This window comes from Onychostoma macrolepis, chromosome 22, assembly GCF_012432095.1.
Source record: "Onychostoma macrolepis isolate SWU-2019 chromosome 22, ASM1243209v1, whole genome shotgun sequence".
NCBI classification, from domain to species: Eukaryota; Metazoa; Chordata; class Actinopteri; order Cypriniformes; family Cyprinidae; genus Onychostoma; species Onychostoma macrolepis.
This window is the reverse complement of record NC_081176.1, coordinates 1,847,255-1,869,140: the sequence shown is the minus strand read 5'-3', so window position 1 is coordinate 1,869,140 and position 21,886 is coordinate 1,847,255. Positions and strand designations below refer to the sequence as shown.

Sequence of the window (21,886 nt, the reverse complement as noted above, 5' to 3'; positions counted from 1 at the left end):
ACTAAACACAGCAACGTGAGCAAATTCCCCTTCAATACCACTTCCTTGTTTAAACTTTCAGTTTTATTAGTGAAGCTGATGATGAAACGGAACGGATCGTTTTCCCGCGCCCTCGCGTGGACGCACAATAAACACCGGCCGAGCGGAAAATATTGATCGTAAATCATAAACTGAGGGGAAACAGATCGATTGAGTATAAATGTTTATAAAAGGTTTTTTTTTTTAAGAGTATACTGCTGACTTCAGAATTTGGTATATAGTGAATTTACTCATTATATATATTGAAAATTCTTCATCCACAAATGTAAATGGATAGTGAAAAAAACTACTTTTACTCATTTTAAAATAGAAATAGGTCACTACCTGTATATGTTAAAAGAAAAAAGAAATAACAAAGCGAAAAAAAAAAAAACTCAAGCCTTGATTTTAAAGACATGATTTTCTTATTGCTTTTCCTATTTTATTATTATTATTATTATTATTTTATTCGTCTTTGTTTATTATTACATTTATTTTGATGTAATTTATGTTATTGCTCTTTTACTGTATGTTCGTTGTTCCAAAGATTGCGATACAAATAAATAAGAGTATAGAGACAGTGCATTTAGGCCACGCCCACACCGGGGGAGGGGGCATCCAACCCTCTCCATTCCCTTTGTATTGCGGGAAGCTGCCTCCTTGTCATTTCTGACTTATAACAAAAAACAGAACAATGTCTAAAAGCTCCTGTGTGGCAAGGTGTACAGCAAACAAGCTATAAAACCCAGAACTAGGTTTTTATAAGCTGTCGACTCCCCAAAACGAGCGTTTAAGGACACAAATAGCTGTAGATTTGGCGCTCTAGCGGTTAATAAACAGAACTGCGTGCGTCCTGCGGAAGAACATTGTTGCCGGAGCTACTTCTCTCTGTTGATGTCTACGAGGTTACTCCGCAGCGGTACCCGAACCAGTCTAAAATAATCCGAGTATAAACACTTATTACAGGTGTACCGTAGTGATTCAGGACAAGCCAAAAACGCGGATTAGAAAACGGATTCATGCTTATTATATACATTTTGTAAATTTTGAACACATAAAAAAAGTTACGGACTGCAGCTTTAAAATAACGAATGTTTCCTGTCGCCGATTACGTTTCCCTCCAGTGGGCGGAGTTCTCGGAGTAACATGACACGTTGCGTCTACTTTTGTGTCCTTAAACGCTAGTTTTTGGGGGGTTCGACAGCTTATAAAAACGTAGTTCTGGGTTTTTTAGCTTGTTTTGCTGTACACCTCGCCACACAGCAGCTTTTAGACATTGTTCTGTTTTTTGTTATAAGTCAGAAATGATAATTAGAAGCCAGTTTCCGCAATGCAAAATCAATGGAGAGCGTCGGATTGTTTTTCCCCCCCGGTGGGCGTGGTTTTCAGATTAGGACGCGTCTCGCTCTGTCTCTGTAAAGGGTTTAAACACGCCTACCTCTAGTTCACAATAGACGTGAGGGGCGGTACTTACGGTCAGCGCCCCGCCCACACGACTCTAGTAGCCGCTCCGCGCGCGCCGCCCGCTCACTGTCTCACCTGTGCGCGGACATGAACGCACGTTATCTTCCTCTTCCTCATCTTCCTGCGCTGAAATCTCATGGAGTGTGACGGGAATCCGGGCGTCGCGCGCGTCAAGCGTCAGGCGGTGAAGCGGCACCATCACAAACACAACCTGAAGCACCGATACGAGTTCCTGCAGACGCTCGGGGAGGGCACGTACGGGCGCGTGAAGAAAGCCGTGGACCGGTCCGGCAGAACGGTGAGAGATCGCGCAGATTTTAATATGAATTATATTATTACAATATTAATCATTAAAAAAAAAGAAAAAAAAGCGTAAAATAATTAAGTAAATAATAAAAAAATGTGAATAAAATATAACAATATTTTTTACAAAAGAATAAATTGGCAGAAGTTATTTTATGGGTATTTTTTTTTAATGTCCTGCAGGTTTTAAGCACTTTTTTTTTTTATGCTGGTGGTGTTAATGATTGTTTGTGCTGTATACTTTGGCAAGCTATGTTGACTTTTATTCCTTCACATGATATGAATTCTTGATATCAACAGTTCAGTTTGCACTAGTTAAGCATCACCATAGGCTGCCATTCAAATTCAACTGTTGATATCAAGAATTGATTTCTTACTAGTTAAATATATATCAGAAATACAATTCTTACTAGTAAAAGCCTTTGTTTTTGATATCAGTAATCACGTGGTTTCTAGTGCAAATGTCTATTCTTGATATCAACAATTGAATTGCAACTACTAAAAATGTTCTTTTTTTATATATCAATAATCTGATTGTCACTAGTGACTGTGTTCACTGCTGATATCATGAATGTGATTGTTACTCGTGAAATAAGTCATGTTAGATGTCAGAAATGACAAATGCACATTTACAGATATCAAGAATTCACATTTCAACTAGTGACAATGTAATTATTGATATCAACAATAAAGGCTTTTTGTATGTCTGATATGTGCAGTTGGAGTTTTAACGAGTAAGAAATCAGTTCCTGATATCAAGAATTAGCATCTGAACCAGTGACAGCTGAACTGTCGATATGAAGGATTCCTCGTTTGCGTGTGTGTTGATGTGTTGTGATGAGGACAGTAAGTGTGCGGCTCACACACACATCAGAGATCACAGTAAACACTAAACAGGTTCTGCGGAGCCGCCCAGCCTTCAGAGAGAGCTTTAAATAGCCCACGGCTCGATTCACGGAGACACAACTTATTTTTACAGGCTTTGTCACTCGCACGCAGCGTCCTATTGTGATTCTGCTTCATATTCTGTCTGAAACAGAGCCATTAAAGGACACCTAATGCGTCCGTCTCATCACAACACGTGCAGGTCATGAAGTCAAGCCTGTTTTCAGCAACACTAAGAGTTTTGTTTTTGACTTTTAAAACTACTTTCATGACAGTTCACCCTAAATCCTCACTTTTACTATTTTCTATTTACTTCTATTTACTATTTAGTGTATGTGTAATATATATACACATATACACACACACACACACACACATATATATATATATATATATATATATAATTTCAGTATTAATAGTAGTTTATTTTATGTATTCTAAAAAGTACATGTACAATTGAATATACTGTGTGTGTGTGTGTATATATATATATATATATATATATATCTCAAATTTTATATATTTAATAATATATGTTTAGACTTTTATACTATACATACATTAAAATAAAATCATATATATGTAAATATAAATTTATTTTTCTTCACTGGTTATTCACATCACTGTTAAACTTTTTTTTTTTTTTTTTTAATAGAGATATTGAGATACAAAAAAATAACATTGCCATAAAAGAACAACAAACATTACCACGATGTTGAAAAATAAAATAAAATAAAAATGAAATCTATCTATATCTATATCTATATCTATCTATATATATATATATATATATATACCTTTTACACTCTAAATATTTAAAAATAAATATTTTATGCTCTCTCTCTATATTTTATTTAATATTACTTTATTTTAGAAATGTATTCTATAAATTTCATAAATGAGAATTTGTGTGAAAAACCTTAAGTATGTTTAATTTTCATAAAAATAATCATGTTAAGATGCAAAAAAAAAAATCAATCTGCTAAAAGCAGGCTTTGTGTTGTTGAAGGAACGGTCAAATGTCCAGTATGTGTATCAGAAGTGTGACCTCTGACCCGTGACGGTGGATGAGGATGTGAGGTTATTTCCCAGCATATGAGGTTTACAGGAGATCCTGCAGGAAGTGACATCACGCTTGAATCACACAGACACTTCCTGCTGGAGACGATTCTCTCCCTCTGACAAAAAACTAGATTTATATTTAGCCTATATTAATATTTACCTCATGCAAACACATCATTTTTAAACTAAACTTTTTAATTGAAAACAAAAAACTGACATTTAAATAAAAAAACAATGCAATAATTCAGTTTTTATTTTTTTAGAATAAATCTGCTATGAAGTTAGTTTTCCGTACCTTAGAAGCACAAAAAACACTAAATTATGATAGTTTTATGCTTCAAACAAGAAAACAATGTTTATTTAATTTATATTTACCTTAAGATACAAAATGCTGGAATTATTCATTTATTATTAAATCTCTTTGTTTGAAGAATTCTTTTTCCATATTTTGGAAATGCATATTAATTAATACTGACTGGCGTTTATATGTTGCGTAAAATAATAATTTGAATGTATATGCAATAAAGTTTTTATTTTTTTTACTTAGAAGCACAAAACTACAATTGTTATGTTTTAAACAAGAGAAAAATTATTTTTACTTAAATTATATTTGATACAGTTATTCTCAAGTGAATTGTTTAAACATATTTTTAAAAGGAAAACACAAAAAATACCAGCCAACATTTAAATTGATTAAGTTTACTAGATAGAATATTTTATTTAATAAATAAAATTGTTTAATCATTATAACTGATTTTCAATTATATTGTTTTACTAAAATAATTTACTCTCTGCAAATAAAGTCTGTGTTTTAAGGGTGTTTAGCTTATTTATTCATTTAAATTATAATCATTTTTATTTATTTATTTATTTTTGTGGAAAACAAGATAATTCTATATTTGTGTTTTTTGAGACGCTGCAATGCAGACGTGCTGTTTTTGGTGTTTTTAAAGTTTAGTTAGTTTCTGACGAGCAGTTGGTGTAAATCAAAGGCTTCATATGATTTTCCTGGAGCTGGTTACTGTTTAATCATCTCTAACTGAAGCAGCAGATCAGTCGGGGGTTTTCTCGTTTGTTCAGTTCGTTATTATTCTCGTCTTCTGAGGAAAGCGAGCGAGTCTGGACGCGTCTGACCTGCTTCTTTCCTCACAGATAAACGCTCCTGATAACACTAGCACACACACTCAGGTGAAAAAAGGTGCTCTAAAAATTATTCTTTAGTGCTGCTTATGTTTAAAGCACATTTTAGTTTATATTCATGGAGTCCCAAAATAGCACTTAGTTGATCTTTTTAGAGCACTTTAAGTACATTTTAATCTTACCACATTTACCCCTTTTTATTTTTTAATTAAACCTCTTAATTTTTCAACTAAAAAATTGAGAAGTTATTTGAAATTTTAGACTACACATGAACCACACCAAAAGACTATTATGTATATAAATAAATAAATATTTTCAAATCAAATAAATTCACTTCCATGAATTCTTCATGCTGCAGTGGTTCATCAACAGACGCATATATTCATGATTATCAACAATATTCGGTCCAAAAGTGTGCGAGATATAAGGAGAAAACTAAACATGATAATTTAACAGAAGTATTTTTGACACTAATGTTACGTACAAACCTTACACACATTTTCAATGGTTACATCTCTTAAAGAAATAATAGTAAACTAAATTGAGCGTCTTAAAGCATTTGCAAAGTTTCATTCACTTATTAAATAATATGCTTTTTTTTAGTTTTTTTTTTAGAAATGTGTGTGTGTGTGTTTGTCCATCTGCCGGTCATCAGCGTCTCTCACACTCAGGAATGTAAAGCATGCCTGACGACACACACACACACACACACACACACACACACACACAAAGAGGGACAAAAGAGAGCCTGAGACTCAAAGACTAACAGCATGCAAACGCATGACGATCCTCGCTGTGTCTGATCTCAGTTTTACTGTAAGCAGTATGAACTTCTCTGTAAATCATGTGTGAAACTATGTGTATCAATATCACTTTCAATACGACAGAGTTGCATAAGATCCGTTTAAATGACTTATTTCACTATGCAGAATACCACAATATAATTTTTTTAATATGCATATAGTTACTTTAACTAGATTTTTGCTAGTTTTGACCATTTTTACAATATTTTACTAACACAAATATGTGGTATAGTTTTTGGCTACAGTGGCTGTTTGTTGAAATGATGGATGCTTCTCTCAGATATAATCGTAACGACTGGTTTTGTTCTGCAGGTGGCTATAAAGTCGATCCGTAAGGAGAAGATCCGGGACGAGCAGGACCTGATGCACATCCGGCGCGAGATCGAGATCATGTCGTCTCTCACTCATCCGCACATCATCAGCATCTATGAAGGTACGCTCCGCTCTCGTTATGTGCTCAGACGAGGAATCGACTGCAGGCCTGAGCGTCTTCATGCTGCGTGTGACTGTGTTTCAGTGTTTGAGAATACGGAGAAGATCGTGATCGTGATGGAGTACGCCAGTAAAGGAGATCTGTACGACTACATCTGCGACAAACAGCGCGTCTCTGAGAGCCAGGCCAGACACTTCTTCAGACAGATCGTCTCTGCCGTCCATTACTGCCACCGGGTGAGAATATATCTTCTTCTTTCTAAGGCACCATTAAAACTTTTTCTCTTTAGATATAGTTATTTTCTATTGCTAAATGTTTTTAAATGCAATATTTTGATGCTTGATTTCAGCAGATTGAAGCTATAATATATTTTAAATCTTATTTAAAAGTAAAGCATACGTATAAAACACGTTTTAACCCCCTTTTTTCTTCTCTTATTATAATTTTTCTTATTACATGTTAAAGTTGCTAAAATCAATAAAGACAGTGTTGAAAGAAAGAAAAAACACGTATAATATCAGCCATCATAATTTATCTGAAATGAAATGGAAGTTAACTGAAATAAATTAAAATATTTAAAAAAACAAAACATTGTTAAATTAACTAAATTAACTAAAACTGAAATACAAATGAAAAAAAAAAAACTAAATGGAAAAACATTTTAAAAAAAATGACAAACACAACAAAATTACAGACTTAAAAAAATAAACTAACGTTGTAAACAAATTTTTTTAAATATCTTTTTAAATACTATTTTTTAATAACACTACTATAATTTCTATTCTTTAGGTCTGAGGTAAATGAAATAAATTAAAATATATTTTTAAATTACGTTTTTTTTTTTACATTTCACATTTTTTAGTTTAAGTACTAAAACGAATAAAACTAAGACTAAATTAAAAATGTATAATTGTATAGATTGTCTTTTTTTTTAATCACAACAAAAATACAACTTTTAATTAGAAAATGCACACTTTTTTTATTTTTTTTATTTATCAATTTAAAATAATAAAAACTAGAGTGGTATAGTAATGCTAAAATTTTGATTTTATTGACATTATTAATCCCAAGGATAAATTAACACGTCACAGCAGAGCTCACCACACAATACATAAATAAATAAGATATAAAAATAAAATACTACATTTCATACAGCACCCCTTTGTTTCAAGCATCAAAGTACGCATTCCTCCATATTTATACCCCATACAATTAAAATTCTACGTCAATCATCTGATACGGCATTGATTATATAATCTAACAGCTGCTGGTAAAAATGACTTTCTAGTACGTCGTGTCTATAACACTGGTTTTGAAACCAAAAACGACACTCTTTGGAGGTATTTTGCAGGTTTAGGGTTTTAGTTTGTCACCCCACAGTGCAGTTTAGCAGATATCTGTCAGCTGCAGGGGTCAGCCAGACTAAATATTAGTCAGACGTCATGAGAGCGTTTCTCACAGGCAGGAGAACTATGGGAAGGCTCTGGGAACGCTCGCGGGTTGCATAACGCTCATCAGTCTCTGCATGACTGCGCTGCGTCTGAGAGAAACGCTCCACTTTCACGCAACTGAGCGAAGCTGCTCGAGCGGCTCTGTCGTGACGATACGGTTACGTGCGAGAGATCTGAGCGTCGCTGAGCTTTTGTTGCCGTGTTAAATGAGGCTTTGCCCCCCTGCAGAGAAGCACAATCACGAAAGACTGGCATTCCAGCTCCGACGCCAGATTTAGAGATAGAAGTTTTAGACAATCAGAGGAACGTCTGGGGATTTTCCTGATTGTTTGTCGTTAGGAAAGTGTTTAAGAGTGAAACTGAAATTAAAAAATAGTGAAATTCCCTCCAGGCGTCGTTGGGATAGTCAGTGTCGGGAAGGTTACAGATTACTGCATTCAAAATGTAACAAGTAGTGTATCTTTTCAATTACTTTATTAAAGTAATGTAACTGATTGCTTTTTGATTCTAAATTTCTAACGAATGTTTTGAAACGGTAATCTTACAGTCATACTCAACACTGATTACTATCAGACTTTCACAATCCTTCATCACTTGAATTAAGATTATAATAATTTCATTTTAAAACACAGCCACCAAAAAAGCAGACTTTCGCTCCTCTTTTACTTTGAGATCAGAACAAGAAAGATTTTAATAGCTATGATACTGCCTTGGAAAAACAGTTCATCTTAAAAAATATAGCATATACATAAACCTAAATAGGAAATAAAACAGTTATGGAATAAGCATGTGTCCTAAACTCCTGAAGGATTTGTGTCTCATATTTCAGAGTCACTGCAATTTATGAAAGAAGTCAATTAAATATATGAGTGTGTGAGTGTGAGTGTGAGCGGGTGCGTGAGTGCGTGTGTGTAGGTGAGTCTGAGTGTGTGTGTGTGAGCGTGTGTAAGTGTGTGAGCGTGTGTGTGCGTGTGTAGGTGAGCGTGTGTGAGTGTGTGAGCGTGAGTGAGCGTGTGTGTGAGCGTGAGTGTGTTTGAGTGAGCGTGTGTAGGTGAGCGTGTGTGTGCGTGTAGGTGAGCGTGTGTGAGCGCGTGTGTGAGCGTGTGTGTGTGAGCGTGTGTGTGTGAGCGTGTGTGTGTGAGCGTGTGTAGGTGAGCGTGTGTGAGTGTGTGTAGGTGAGTGTGAATAGCGTGTAGGTGAGTGTGAGTGTGAGTGAGCGGCGTGTGTATGTAGTGGCGGCGTGTGTATGTGGCGTGGCGGCGTGAGTGTGTGGCGTGAGTGTGTGGCGTGTGTAGGTGGCGTGAGTGTGTGGCGTGGCGGCGTGTGTAGGTGAGCGTGTAGGTGAGTGTGTGGCGTGTGTAGGTGAGCATGTGTAGGTGAGCATGGCGGCGTGTGTAGGTAGCGTGAGTGTGTGAGTGTGGCGTGAGTGTGTAGGTGAGTGTGTGTTTGCGTGTGTAGGTGGCGTGTAGGTGAATGTGTGAGTGTGTGGCGTGGCGGCGTGTGTAAATGAATGTGTGGCGTGGCGTGTGTAGGTGGCGTGTGAGTTTGCGTGTGTAGGTGAATGTGTGAGTGTGTGAGCGTGAGCGTGAGTGTGTGTTTGCGTGTGTAGGTGAGCGTGTGTAGGTAAGCGTGAGTGTGTGAGTGTGAGTTTGCGTGTGTAGGTGAGCGTGTAGGTGAATGTGTGAGTGTGTGGCGTGGCGGCGTGTGTAAATGGCGTGTGTAGGTGAATGTGTGAATGTGTGGCGTGGCGGCGTGTGTAGATGAGTGTGTGGCGTGGCGGCGTGTGTAAATGGCGTGAGTGGCGTGCGTGTGTAGGTGGCGTGTGTAGGTGGCGTGAGCGGCGTGTGTAGGTGAGCGTGAGCGTGAGTGAGCGTGTGTAGGTGAGCATGTGTAGGTGAGCATGGCGGCGTGTGTGAGCGTGTGTAGGTGAGCGTGAGTGTGTAGGTGAGTGTGTGTTTGCGTGTGTAGGTGGCGTGTAGGTGAATGTGTGAGTGTGTGGCGTGGCGGCGTGTGTAAATGAATGTGTGGCGTGGCGTGTGTAGGTGAGCGTGGCGTGTGTAGGTGGCGTGTGTAGGTGAATGTGAGTGTGTGGCGTGGCGTGAGTGTGTGTTTGCGTGTGTAGGTGGCGTGTGTAGGTAAGCGTGAGTGTGTGAGTGTGAGTTTGCGTGTGTAGGTGAGCGTGTGTAGGTGAATGTGTGAGTGTGTGAGCGTGAGCGAGCGTGTGTAGGTGAGCGTGTGTAGGTGAATGTGTGAATGTGTGGCGTGGCGGCGTGTGTAAATGAGTGTGTGGCGTGGCGGCGTGTGTAAGTGGCGTGAGTGGCGTGCGTGTGTAGGTGAGCGTGTGTAGGTGAGCGTGAGCGAGCGTGTGTAGGTGAGCGTGAGTGTGTGGGTGAGCGTGTGTGGGTGAGCGTGTGTAGGTGAGCATGTGTAGGTGAGCGTGTGTAGGTGAGTGTGTGAGCGTGAGCGAGCGTGTGTAGGTGAGCGTGTGTAGGTGAGCGTGAGCGTACTCAACAGTGCGTCAAAAACAGCTCATCTAGTCAAAATTTTTCTAAATATCTCTGTTTTTCCAACAGAACGGGATTGTTCATCGCGATCTGAAGTTGGAGAACATCTTGCTGGACGAAAACGGCAATATAAAGGTAAGTTCAGGACAGAATGAATTTTTAATTTGTGAAGGTTTTTCAAGTAGTTCATTGGACCTCATATAAGAATGATCAGCAGAATAAATGTTTGTTTTATTATTACCAGGGGTGTCCAATCCTGCTCCTAGAGGGGCGACGTCCTGCAGAGTTTAGATCTAGCCTGCCCCAAACACACTTGCCTGGATGTTTCTAGTAATCCTGAAGACCAGTGGTTCTCAATCCTGGTCCTGGAGAACCCCCAATGTATCGTAGCTTATACCGTATCATATCGTAGTAAAGACTCCAAGACCTCAAATGTGCGTGTCAGATAAGAAAGACATCAAAAACATGCCATGTTGGGGGTTCTCCGGGACCAGGATTGGGAACCACTGCTGAAGACCTTGATTAGCTGTGTGTTTCATTAGGAATGGAGATAAACTCTGCAGGACAGTGGCCCTCCAGGATCAGGACTGGACAACCTCATTGGAAACTGCTGAACGGATTTGCGCTGACCTGGACAGACCTTTGCGTGTCTTAAGCCCCGTTCACACCAAGAACGATAACTGTAAAGATAGCGATAAAGATATAGTTATCTTTATAGTTATTGTTCCTGGTGTGAACGGCCTTAAAGGGATAGTTCACCCAAAAATGAAATTTCTGTCATTAATTACTCACCCTCATGTCGTTCCAAACCCGTAAGACCTTTGTTCATCTTCAGAACACAAATGAAGATATTTCTAATGAAATCCGAGAGCTTTCTGACCCTCCATAGACAGCAAGGATATATATACTACGATCAATGCACAGAAACATAGTAAGGACATCGGTTAAAGTAGTCCATGGGAAATCAGGGGTTCAACCGTAATTTTGCGAAGTTACGAGAATAGTTTTTGTGCGTTCTGGGGTACTCTCTAAAATGGCAGAAGACTGGGGATAAGAATTGTTGAATAAATTGTTATTATTGTTTTCTTTGCACACAAAGCGTATTCACAAGTCCCCTGATGTCGCATGGACTATTTTACCGATGTCCTTGCTACGTTTCTGTGCGTTGATCGTGTTAGTATCTTGCTGTCTATGGAGGGTCAGAAAGCTCTCGGATTTCATCAGAAATATCTTGATTTGTGTTCTGAAGATGAACGAAGGTCTTACGGGTTTGGAACGACATGAGGGTGAGTAATTAATGACAGAATTTTCATTTTTGGGTGAACTATCCCTTTAAAGCCATTTCTCTATCACGACTTTCATAGTCTGTTTGAAACGTTATCTCTGATACTCCTGTTCTCTAGAGTTATTAAACAAGACGCCATAAAACAAACACCCTATCGAAACTTGCATAAATCAACTTTCAGCTATAAAACTGGCAGAGCGAAAGGCCAATGACCGCTAGATGAGAAGCACTGATCGAAACCACTGTCTGTTTTTCAGATTGCTGACTTCGGGTTGTCAAACCTCTACCAGGATGAAAAATTCCTGCAGACGTTCTGCGGCAGTCCTCTGTACGCTTCGCCCGAGATTGTGAACGGCAGGCCGTACAGAGGACCGGAGGTAGACAGCTGGTCTCTGGGCGTCTTACTGTACACCCTGGTTCATGGAGCCATGCCTTTCGACGGACAAGACCACAAGAAGTTGGTCCAGCAGATCAGCACTGGAAACTACCGCAAACCCACCAAACCAGCTGGTGAGGCTCTTAAACAATATAGAAGACGATCGAAACTCAAGAGACCTACTTTGTGTACCGCTTGACCTATTTTTAAACCAAGGCATGAAGCTGGTTTACTGTGTTTGTCGAAGATCCAGACATGGCTCTTTCACCCATGCCATGTAACAGTTTTATAGATGGAGCTTATCTATTTCTAGCAGATAACGTTCTGAATTACGTGCCTTCCATCAGTTGACCATTGCATGGCAGTCTCATAAATTTGAGTTCTGACTGTTGAGTTGACACCGGCAGCAACTTTATTGCTGGAGGTTGTCTGGTTGCCATGATGTTGTTTGTAGTGGCTATTTTAATGTTGATTTAACATTTTTGGTCCAATTTCTCACATGGGTTTTCACGCATAATTTTTAGCTATGTCCCAACATTACAGAGAATTGCAGAGAACCGGGTAACATGAACTAATTTTGCCACGCAATGTTTCCCAGCCCTGTTCCTGGAGGCACACCGACAGTACACGTTTTGGATGTCTCCCTTATCAGTTGGAGTCTATACTAACAAGCTGATGAGTTGAATCAGGTGTGTTTGATTTGGAAGAGTTTGAAGATGTGTACGATTGGTGTGCCTCCAGGAACAGGGTTGGGAACACACAGTATCAGGATACTGGGCACTGTTTGCGCTCCCATTCTTTCATTCCCATTAGTAGTCAAAACATTGCATTGCTGATCATTTGCATAGTTACATAAAACTTTGAAACTGTTCCACATGGATACACCTGCTTTGCACTGCCAACAGTCCCTCACGTTGCGAACTCTTACCAGAAAAGAATGACTTCCAGAAGCCACACACTAGTCTGTCTGAATGCAGCTTTGAAGTCTGTGATGTTGTAGGCCAGGGGTGTCCAGTCCTGCAGCTGGAGGGCCATTTTCCTGTAGAGATTAGCTCCAACACACCTGCCTCTAGTGATCCTGACGACGCTGGTTAGCTGGCTCGTGCGAGTTTAATTAGAGCTGGAGCTAACTCGACCGGATGGTGGCCCTCCTGAAGCAGGACTGGAACATCCCTGTTGTAGGTAATTTGTAGCATCAATCCTAATCCTTTTTGTCGTTCCACAGATGCGTGTGGTTTGATCCGCTGGATGTTGATGGTAAACCCAGAGCGTAGAGCTACTTTGGAGGAGATCGCGGGTCACTGGTGGCTCAACTGGGGCTATCAGCTCCCTCTACTGGCTCAGAATGAACCCGCAGCTGCACATCAGGAGCCAGGACACGCGACTGCCGCGTGTGGCCCGACTCGCATCGCGGATTGGCTACGCCGCACATCTCGTCCTCTACTAGAGAGCAGCTCCAAGATGCGCTGCCTGTTGCGAACAGGTGGGGCCACCGGAGGGGAACCGGTCCAGCGACAGCGCTCCATACGCAGGTCGCGCAAAGAAAACAACGTCTCGCAGACCATGCAGGAAGCTCCTCGCCCATCTAAAGGAATTCTAAAGAAGCGGGGGAGCCTTAAACAGAAAGCGCCCAGTGACTCCCAGGCTACACCCTTGGAGGAGAAGAGCCAGAACGCTTTGGCGCCATCTGTCCTGCCTCCACCTCCTAAAGGCATCCTGAAGAAGCCTTCGGAAAGCGAGTCAGGCTATTATTCCTCTTCTCCGGAGAGCTCCGGACAGACTCTTGGGAACCCAGAGCCACACCGCAAGGGCATCCTCAAACGGCACGGCAAGTTTTCCGGCGGCCTGCAGGAATTTGGCTCGCTGGACCAGCTTGCACCCTCTTTACCAACGGTGGTCAACAGATCCCGACCGAGCGGGGCGATCAGCGAGGATAGCATCCTCTCCACGGAGTCCTTTGACAAACTTGACCTACCCGACCGCGAGATTCCAGTCGCCCCAATGGAGCGACCAGCAGGTGGACGGAGGATGAGAGGATGCGTATCCGCTGACAATCTCCTCGACTTGAGGGAAGCGTCTCAGGGACACTGGGAAATGGACATGGCCTGCTACCGTACAGGAGTATCCGATAGCGTGTTTTCAATTTCTGACTGCGAAAACGTCACTCAGACTTACAAACAAGCCTTGGGAGCAACTGAAACGCACAGGGACTACGATGTGCAGAGATGACGCAACTCCAGTTGCGCTTGGAAAAGGAAGCCGGCTGGAAGCAAGGAAAGTACTTCTGAAGCAATGCCAGACAAAGAGTGGTCAAGGAATGGTTTCAGACCCAGCAGGAAATGGGTCTTCGTAGAGGACAGGACGTCCTGTTTAGGACATGCATTTCATTCTGAGGGAACAGCAGTTTGTGTAACGTGCAAAACGGTGGTTTTTATTATGTATACTTGGTTTGAGAAAAGTGACTTATTTCGTCAGCTGCCTTGCTCCCAGTGACGAACAACTGACTGGTTATTCTTTGAAACGTTTTTAAATGACTGTTTAGGGTGTTGGCTAGTCAAAAATACCAAAGATGACTCACGATAAAGTTCAGAACCATTGTGAGTTCAGTTTGTTTTTAACGTGAATGCTGGTGGTAGAACACAACAAAACTCACAGTGCAAAGATTGACTAAAGTGCTTTTGAAGATCGTTCCCGCCAATTTCTGACTTTTTACAACATGCCGTTAACTGCTCAAGAGTTCACAGGTGCACGGATGCAATAAACTGCTGCCTTTTTATGACTTTATGTAGTCCATACTTTAGTTTTGCATCTGTTTCATGATAAGAATTGTACAGATAGGAGTGTTTGAACTGCTTCCATGTCGCAGTTTATTAGGATGGTAAAAGACACCGTGACCTTTCAGAATAAGATGAAACTAAAAGCGCTTCTCAAATTTTGTTACAAACATTCTGTCTTCGAGAAACGTGTTGAAAGGGTGAGATTTACTGGATGTTAACAATTCTGTGGCTACAGCTATTTAGGAATGGGGTGGAATGGTGTTTCGGTGTCATAGCAGGGTGTTTGGGGTCATCAGTAAATCTGAACTCTTCATACAGTGTTTGTAAGTCCAGTAGAGCAGCAGTGCGATCTGTAGGGCTGCTCGGAGTGTCACGGCTCGAGATAACCCGGGTAATGAGGTGTTCTTCTTCTGTTTGGTGTCATATTTTGTTCGAGTTCCAGCATGTTTATTTGCCAAATTGCCTGATTTATCTGCCCTGATGAGTCTTTGACTCAGTGGAACAATAAAACAGCACAAATGAAGTGGAAAATGCTCTCTGGCTGTCGGTTCTTTTGTACCCATCATAGTCTCCTGGATAACCCTAAATGACATTTATACCCAATAGTATGTGAGAACTGTGGTGCAGCTTTTATAGTTTAAGTATTAATGAATTTGAAAGTAATTAAGGCAAATAGTATGCAACAAATGCGTCTGTGGTCTTTTGAAGAGGTAGTATGACCCCAATACCAGGGTTTTTATAGTTAATCAAAACATAAACGTAAAAACATTTTAGTTACTTGAAATATACTAAATGTTGACTGAAATAAAATATTAAAAAGTAAACTTACTTTATTTCAGCTAGTTGCCGAAGCAAAATTCACCATTTTTGTTCAATTTAACTTGATGTACTAAAATAATTAAAAATATATTGATATTTAAAAAAAAAAAACTAATAAAGATTAGAAAAACACACATCAAAATTACTAAAATGAAAATAGGAAATACAAAAAAAAAAATTTTTTATTATGCATATTTCAAAAAAATAATTTCTGGTGTGGTATTAAATATGTGTTTTGGGATGCAGGTTAAATTAAATTATTGTCTAAAGTTCATTTTCTAGGTGAATCAGGTGATTGATAGATTAATTGGGGTAATTTTTTGCATTGTGACTTTTTATCACATGTAAATTTGCTAATTAGTATGCAAGAAATATTTATTACACGTCATGCCAGTATATATGATGGTAGTGTTTGTTATTCTGAATTTAACTTATGCTAGTTTTAATTAAAATCTAATCTTAAAAATAATTGCATGATGAAGAACAGGCTTGATTTTCTTAATGCAAAACCATTCTGTCTTTTGATTTCAGTGTGAAATGTGGCACTTCAGCTTAAACCACCACGCTTAAACCATTCACCGTCCACATATATGCTGTTTATTTTCACATTTATCTTTAAAATTGAAAAAGAGTTTATCAATAGCATGTATTCAAGTCCAAGAAGACTGCACGAAATTAATGACGTGTGTAATCATGCAGCGTGTGTGTTTGACAGGGCGAAGGTTTCCCGACAATGCAAATATTTGCTTGGGTGCAGAACATCTGCGACATTAAAACTAATGCGAACATCGTCAACAAACGCTAACGCACCGGAACCGTCAACAATAAGAGAAAACAAACACGAGAATCCATTGGTTTGAGCGTATCTGATGGATCTGAGAGGGTTGGATGCATCCACCTGTCAGAGCGTCAGGTCCTGCACCTGCACAGGTGAGCGGAGGAGCTCGGGTGGAGACGGCAGCACCTGATCGATGGTCTCCTCCAGCGACGAGAAGCAGGAGCGCAGGGACACCTGGATCACACAGAGAGTCTGGCTCAGTCAGGGCTGTTTGCTTCAATTTATTTGTAAATGAACACACTAAAGTGATTTTTACATTTGATTATTGGTTTAGATGTAAAATGAAAAAAAGTAATACACTATACACTTGTTTCTTTCTTATATTTGTTCTTTTTTGCATCGGTTCTTATTCACAAAGATTAAATAAAAAATAGCTATGTTGTGATTATTAACGATATATGATTAACATTTGAAGATGTTTAAGTGTGGGCCCAATGGCGCTCTTTTTTTCGTTGTCACATATTTTAGTAATCATCATAAATGATATATCATTTGAAATCTTAAAACCTCAGAATTCATCCTGTGAAAACCCTTTTTTCAATCGGACAATGCGTTACCATGGAAATGGTACTTTAAAATCTTTTATCGGTCTCCTCCCCCTTAGTGGGTGGAGTCAAGTGTCATATTACAAAATGTATTATGGTCTTTTAGAATCATCGGAAAGGCCTGAGTCTCAAGATTCCATATTTGGTGGTTATTTTTTGATAGAAGTAACATTGACAGAGAAATTGAGACAGAAAAATGTATCAAAAACACATTCAAAGAGGTTTTGAAGGCACCTGGTGGCTGTTTGTGGTATCTCTTAAAAGTTTTTTAATATCAACTTCAAATTTGGAACATAACTTATATAGACATAAGGCTTTAATTTTACAGCAATTTTGGGTTCAAAAAATATTTGAAATAAAATAAAACTGGTACAGTGCATTTTCTTTACATTTAAACATCTATAACGTTATGATACTTTAATATTTTGAAATGATTCTAGTGTTACTAGTGAATGTGTCCTCACCATGTCTGCGTTTAGGACGTCCCTCAGCAGCTGCAGCAGGCCGTCGGGGCCGAATTCATTCTTTAGGACGTCCAGTCTGATCACGGCCGCCGTTAAACACGAGCAGGCCACCGCAGACGGAGGGAAGACCGAGAACTTCAGCTCTGAAAACACACACACCGCTCGTGTAAGCCCCGCCCTGAAAACAAAACCCACCAATCCTAGCACTGCAACTATATAAATCATTCTAACCTAATAAATTAATTGTAAATAATTAAAGTATTGTGTAACAGTTTTCAGTGATTCATTACTGTGTAAATAAAAATGTATTTAATACAAAAAAAAAGACAAAATGCTTCATGAATGAATAAAAGCACATTTTAATCTAAATGTATGATTAAAGTTGTTTCTTATAAAAGTGACTGAAATTAAACGATCATCATCGAGAACATCTACATTTGCTTCAAGATTGATGAATTAAAAGGAATTAATTAATGAATGATTAATCAATCAATTATTAATCACTAAATTCATAAAAACAAAAAAATATTTTAAATCAAGTAAATCACTAAATTAATACTTCTAATGTGGTCTAATGTAATTAATTTACATTAGTAACAGTTCTATTCATTTACAATATTCACAAAAAAAAATTAGTGCTGTCAAACGATTAATTGCGATTAATCGCATCCAAAATAAAAATTTTGTTTACATAATATATGAGCATGTGCTGTGTATATTTATTATGTATATATATATATATATATATATATATATATAAATACAAACACATGCATGAATATATTTCAGAAAAATATGTTATGTTTATATATTAAATATATTTATATATAAGAATATATATATATATATATACTAATATTAATTGCTAGATTAATAAAAACAATAATTATTTTAAATAAATAAATGATTTTTAAAATTGCTAAATTAATTATTATTTTTTCTATTCACTTTAATAATTGTTAATCAAATTGAACCAAAAGAGTCTTTTTCTCTGTTCAGTGACTAATTCAGTCTTTTTAATTACATATTTTTAAATTATATGTGACCCTGGAGCACAAAACCAGTCGTAAGGGTCAATTTTTGAAATTATAATATAATTATAATAATTATAATTATAATATAATATTTGTCTGAGATACAACTATTTGAAAATCTGGAATCTGAGGGAGCAAAAAATCTAAATATTGAGAAAATCTCCTTTAAAGTTGTTCAAATGAAGTTCTTAGCAATGCATATTACTAATCAAGAATGAAGTTTTGATATATTTACGGTAGGAAATTTACAAAATATCTTCATGGAACATGATCTTTACTTAATATCCTGATGATTTTTGGCATAAAAGAAAAATGTATAATTTTGACCCATACAATGTATTGTTGACTATTGCTACAAATATACCTGTGCTGCTTATGACTGCTTCTGTGCTGCAGGGTCACAGATATATATATATATATATATATATATATATATATATATATATATATATATATATTTATTTTTAAAATTGCTGAATAAGATAAGATGAATCGAGGTTCATAAATTCAAATGTAAATGAATTAGTAATTAATTAACAAAAATAAATACATAAAACCAATTGTAAATAAATTGCTAATTATTTCATGTAAAAAAAAAGAATAAGTAAACCTTGACAAAAAGTAGTCTTTGAGAATGCCTTAATATACATTTAAATCCACAACCTAATAAAAGTAAACAATTATGTCTACAAACAACACTAACACTAATGTGATTAAATGAGGCTTTGATTCGTTTGTCTCGATGCTTTATATCGCGAGTAATAACGTGTTCAGAGGAAAGCTAATGCAGTCTATGGCTGCTTCTCAGTTCAGTGTGTTAGCGAGCGCCAGACGCTGATGTGCAGAGCTGCAGAGGAACAATGAGCCGCACACAAAGAGCGGATCAGAGCAGCTGCTGATGCGGCGGATACCTGTGGAGCTCAGAGCGATGTAGGAGAGCATGTGTCTCCGGACCGAAGCCGTGTCCTCGGCGCTCAGCGGCAGCGTCTGCAGCAGCGGCTCCAAGAAATCAGACGGCAGAACCGCGGCCAGATCCCAGTCCAGACGCGACACCAGCAGCACCTCCCACTGCTGCACACATCAACCACATGCACAACTAAACTAAGAAAACATTTTTAAAAGTTAGCATTAAATAGTAAAGCCAGGGTTTTTAGTATTAAACAAATAAATAAATAATAAGTAGATTTTTAATAATAAGTAATATAGTTTATTATCATATTTATGCCAGGGTTATTATAGTTAACAAAAGCTAAAACCATTAAAAAAAATTAAAAAATTAATCACTTTAAATAAAGTAAACATTAACAGAATATATATATATATATATATATATATATATATATATATAAAATAAAACCTAATATTAACAAAACTGTATAAATAATATTAAAGTAACACTGATAGACGCACTGAGTACGATTGATGAGCAACAATGAAATTCACTGAAATTCCATCTTTATTTGATCCTCTAACTCTAGCACTCTCTATTATAATTCTATTCTTTAAAAAAATTAAACTAGCCCCTTTTAGACTTTAATATTTTTATTTTTATTTTGTAATGTGCTTTTGTCATTTTTATTTTTTCATAATTTATATTTTAGGCTTTACAAATTAATGAAAATGATTTTTAATGTTTTAATTTCAATTAACAATAACAACTTCAAATGCAGGATAGTTTTAACATTTTTTTTTAGATTATTTTATTTCAGTGTTCTTAAGTTTATGTTTTTTAATTTTCTATAAAGCTTTATTTTATTTTTTTAAATTTTAGTAATTTTAATACTTCAACTTAGTATTTCTTCTAATATTTATATTTCCTTCAAATGTAGGTCATTCATTCAGAATATAAAAGCTGAAAATATCAAGCTAGAGAAGTCACTATTACTAGAGGACTGTCAAAGTGTGCTTCGGGCTAATATTACCCACAATACCTTGCATAATAAAAGAGTTGAGTTGCCGCAGCAGTTCTCCCAAACCTAAAAGCTGCGTATAGCTGGATGCTAACGGTTTGTGTAAAGCGGGTCACGTGACGTTACCAGGATCTCTGGGAGGGTGACGGCGTGGTCGGTGTAGACGCACAGCTTGGCGGCGCTCAGAGGAACCGATTCCCGCAGTTTGGAGGCCAGGAACATGCAGACGCACCCCAGCAGCTGCAGACGACACCTGCGCACGGCATTCTGGGACATGTACCTGTCCAGGTAATGAACGGCCAGAGGAAACACCTCCTCCTCACACTTCTGATCCTCACACACCTGCTCGAGAACAAGCTCCGTGATTCAGGATTCAGATCAGAGTGACTCGAATCACTGAGTCAGAGTACGATTCATTAGACAGCATCAGATCTGAGTGATTCGAATCACTGAATCAGAGTACGATTCATTAGATGGAATCAGATTAGAGTGATTCGAATCACGGAGTCAGATTAAGATTCATTAGACAGCATCAGATCAGAGTGATTCAATCACGGAGTCAGATTAAGATTCATTAGACAGCATCAGATTAGAGTGATTCGAATCACGGAGTCAGATTAAGATTCATTAGACAGCATCAGATCAGAGTGATTCGAATCACTGAATCAGAGTATGATTCATTAGATGGAATCAGATTAGAGTGATTCGAATCACGGAGTCAGAATAAGATTCATTAGAATCAAATCAGTGCGTCAGAACACGATTCATTAGACATCAGTAAAATCCAAATAACTGATTCAGAATACGATTCACTAGACAGCATCAGATTAGTGTAATTCGAATCACTGAATCAGAACACGATTCGAATCACTGAGTCAGGTTGATATGATTCATTAGATCTCTCCTCACCTGCAGCATCCATCCCGTTAAGATTGGGCGCACGTAGCGCTGCTCGTCGGTCGGTTCGGTACCGGGTTTGATGCTCGGTCTCTCCGAGCTCAGCAGGTTCTGACAGACGCGCGAGTCTCGGATCAGAACCGCGTCTCTGAACGCGCGAACCGGTCTGAAGCTCGAGTCCGGTTCGACCAGCTCGTGACAGATCAACTCCATCTGACGGACTGATCAAAGCGGTCAAACTTACCGTCAGTCACGAGCGAGACGCGGGGTTTATGTTCACACAACCCCTAACAGCTCGAAATATATATATACAATACATTTAGTCAAATTCATATATGAAAACACATGGTTTTTTACTCAGTTAAAAGAAGGTTCGTGAGCGAGCTGCGGCGCGCGGCGTGCCCGCGCTCTCGGGAACGGCAACGATTGTTGTGACGTCACATCGCCGGTGATGCGGCTGGTAGGCTTCATAAAAACAAAATTATTTTATTTATACAAGTTCTCAGTCTAATGAATTCAGCAAGAAAAAAAAATACTGCTTTTACAATTACTTGCTAAATTATGGAAACCTGTTTCCGTGAGACTTGTCACAATTCTGACTTGTTTTCTTGCGAGTTTATATCTGACTTTACAATCAAAATCGCAAGATATATCAACTAATCAAATCATATCAAATTGAGAGATATGAATTTGCAATGCTGAGGGAAAAAAGTCTGAATTGTTACATATAAACTCTCAATTGCAAGAAAAAAAATTCTGACTTGTGAGATTTTATTTTATTTTTTTACAATTATCTTTTTAATATTTTATGCCGTGGTAGGAAAAAAAAAAATGCAGAATGTAAACTCTCCAAAATAAGAAAATAATTCAGAATTGAG

General features: G+C 38.1%; 2 protein-coding genes across 3 annotated transcripts; one reads left to right on the top strand and one right to left on the bottom strand.

Moving 5' to 3' along the window:
• The first annotated feature begins 870 nt into the window (after positions 1-870).
• On the top strand, positions 871-15,195 carry nuak2 (NUAK family, SNF1-like kinase, 2). 2 transcript variants are annotated; one of them, XM_058759971.1, is made up of 6 exons: positions 882-1,780; positions 5,988-6,108; positions 6,193-6,344; positions 10,133-10,198; positions 11,606-11,858; positions 12,950-15,188. In XM_058759971.1, exons 1-6 carry the CDS (start codon positions 1,619-1,621, stop codon positions 13,951-13,953), a joined length of 1,758 nt encoding a protein of 585 aa, XP_058615954.1. In that variant the 5' UTR covers positions 882-1,618; the 3' UTR covers positions 13,954-15,188. The 2 variants fall into 2 exon arrangements, with proteins under 2 accessions (XP_058615953.1, XP_058615954.1); XM_058759970.1 differs by having other exon boundaries at positions 871-1,780; positions 5,988-6,344; positions 12,950-15,195.
• Positions 15,196-15,860: 665 nt separating this feature from the next.
• On the bottom strand, positions 15,861-21,439 carry ccnd3 (cyclin D3). Its single transcript, XM_058759975.1, has 5 exons — positions 21,021-21,439; positions 20,238-20,453; positions 19,113-19,272; positions 17,168-17,310; positions 15,861-16,332 (listed from the first exon to the last, which is right to left on the bottom strand). Exons 1-5 carry the CDS (start codon positions 21,219-21,221, stop codon positions 16,222-16,224), a joined length of 831 nt encoding a protein of 276 aa, XP_058615958.1. The 5' UTR covers positions 21,222-21,439; the 3' UTR covers positions 15,861-16,221.
• Between the last annotated feature and the right edge of the window lie 447 nt (positions 21,440-21,886).